General features: G+C 34.4%; 1 protein-coding gene across 1 annotated transcript; it reads right to left on the reverse strand.

Annotated features, from left to right (window-relative positions):
• On the reverse strand, window positions 1–961 carry LOC111898966 (putative germin-like protein 2-1). The gene is made up of 2 exons (XM_023894851.3): window positions 798–961; window positions 1–681 (listed from the first exon to the last, which is right to left on the reverse strand). The coding sequence occupies exons 1-2, from the start codon at window positions 907–909 to the stop codon at window positions 146–148; spliced, it is 648 nt and encodes a 215-aa protein (XP_023750619.1). The 5' UTR covers window positions 910–961; the 3' UTR covers window positions 1–145.
• Between the last annotated feature and the right edge of the window lie 1,146 nt (window positions 962–2,107).

Consider the following 2,107-nt stretch of genomic DNA (forward strand, 5'->3'; position numbering starts at 1 on the left):
TTCAAATAAGATTTACATCTAAATCACGGTTACAATAAAATATATATTTTTATTCAGTTTTAAATATAGCAACATAAAAATAAAAAATATCACAAGATTGAAGAGTATAAATCAAAGAAAACAACATTTTTCAATCCCATAAAAGTTAGAATTTAGATTGAATTTGATTGACGACGTTGACGTCAACTTGAAAAGCCTTTGCAAGAATATCTGCTGCGATATCGGGATTTGATCCAAACACGGCATTTGCAATGGTAATAACACCTGGATTTTGACTACTCAAAGCAGCAATAGCAACAGCATAGCCATTTCCCACGTTTTTCTGGAAGTGAATTAGACCTTTTGGGAACACGAAAACATCGCCTTTCTGAAGTAGTTTTGTGATGAGTCGGTTTTCAGGGTTGGATGTGACAAACCCGACTAGAATACGGCCTTCCATAACAGTCAAAATTTCAGTGGCCCGAGGGTGTGTATGTGGGGGGTTAATACCCTGTGGTGCAAAGTCAATACGTGCCATTGAGATACCAAGAGTGTTAAGTCCCGGCAACTCTGCTACAGTCACCGGAGTCACAGCAGACCCAACCGCATTCGAAGTATTTCCCATTAGTTGCAGCCCACTATAAAAGAAATCATCAGCTTGTACAAGCCTCGCCTCTTTACAAACCAAGCCATTCACGAATACTACGAGGAACAAATATTAAATAAATAAACTATTAATCACAGTTAAATATGATATGTTTTCAAATCATGCATGAAAATGCTGGAGAGTTTCTCGACCTTCACACATAAATTCTTACCTCTGCTATTTTGGTCTGCCACACAGAAGTCCTGAAGAGGACTAGGGTCCGAAGCAAACGCAAGGGAGCAGCCCGCCACCAAGAGACCAAATAAAAGCAAATGAGATGTCATTGTTGAGAAGGGGAAACTTGTGCTTTGATGTCTTTGTTCATTAGCTTGAGAAGTTAATTTGTGAATAACATGCTACGTGGTGATGCTTTTATATTAAAAACCGTTGGAACATATCAAGGTAGCGTATGTGTGGATAGAGTAAAAAAATAAACAATGACTTAATCAAACTTGTCATCTTAAGATACATTCAACTTTTTACATTGTCCAATTCTTAACCGGATAAAAAAATCGCATAAAGTGTCTTTGATTGGTGGATTTTAATTATTTTGTCAAACATTTTTCATATTTTAGAATTATTTGAGTGGAACCTTGAATGTTTATTAGGTCTTGATATGGTCCAAAAAGATTACTTTAGAAAATTATATATAATTGAAAAACACTTTACGAAGAATCTTTTCTTGTTATAATATTGGATAAATAATTAAAAATAACTGTTTAAATATATTTAATTTATAATTAATTTATTTTCCGACTAGTCAACTCAAAGAGCTTTCTTAATCCAAGAAAATATCTTGCCCTATGGTAAAAACATTGGATCATTAACCTAGCATTTGTGTATCTCACCACCGAAACAACAGTGGCGAACTAAAGGTAAAACAACGATACAGTCTTCAAATACGTCTTCGTGAGATACATTTAAATTATTTTGTCTGAATAAAAAAAAAAGTAAAACATTTTGTTGAACTTTTAAGTTCACTTTAATCCTCAAAACTCATTCTTGATGCAGTGGTTTTGTCTACGACTAAAAAGGGTGATTATGTTGATGAGCACGGGTGTATAGCGATCAAAGGAAGGAAAGCAAACAAAACTTGATCATCAATTTCACTATCTTGTGTATCAGAACGTGGTAAATCACTGGTACAGTGGTATCATTAGTACTAGGAACTATAGACAAAGATGGTATCCAGTCGGTATCTTTTTCTTTTTTTTGTCTGTATCTGTAGTCGGTATCTTTTTTTTTTTAAACAGCAAATTATCCTACTCTTAATCTAATTCTAAACACCATCTATGCCTCCTAGTGAGACTTGAACCAATGACCTCTTATTTGAGAGAGTTACTCCTTACCGTTAGGCCAAAGACCCTTTGGTGGTATCTGACGTAGGTTGTTGTCGTCTAGTATGTATTGTTGATTATCAGATTTAATAGACATGCAAGGAAACTGACGATTAATTGCGAAAAAAATCCAATTATTATTAAT

This window comes from Lactuca sativa, chromosome 9, assembly GCF_002870075.4.
Source record: "Lactuca sativa cultivar Salinas chromosome 9, Lsat_Salinas_v11, whole genome shotgun sequence".
NCBI classification, from domain to species: domain Eukaryota; kingdom Viridiplantae; phylum Streptophyta; class Magnoliopsida; order Asterales; family Asteraceae; genus Lactuca; species Lactuca sativa.

Excerpts from the sequence above, each read along its gene's own strand:
- LOC111898966 (XM_023894851.3), bottom strand. The coding sequence starts at position 909 with ATGACATCTCATTTGCTTTTATTTGGTCTCTTGGTGGCGGGCTGCTCC. Across the intron at positions 682-797 it reads GGCAGACCAAAATAGCAGAG|TATTCGTGAATGGCTTGGTT; the intron begins GTAAGAATTTAT and ends TGTTCCTCGTAG.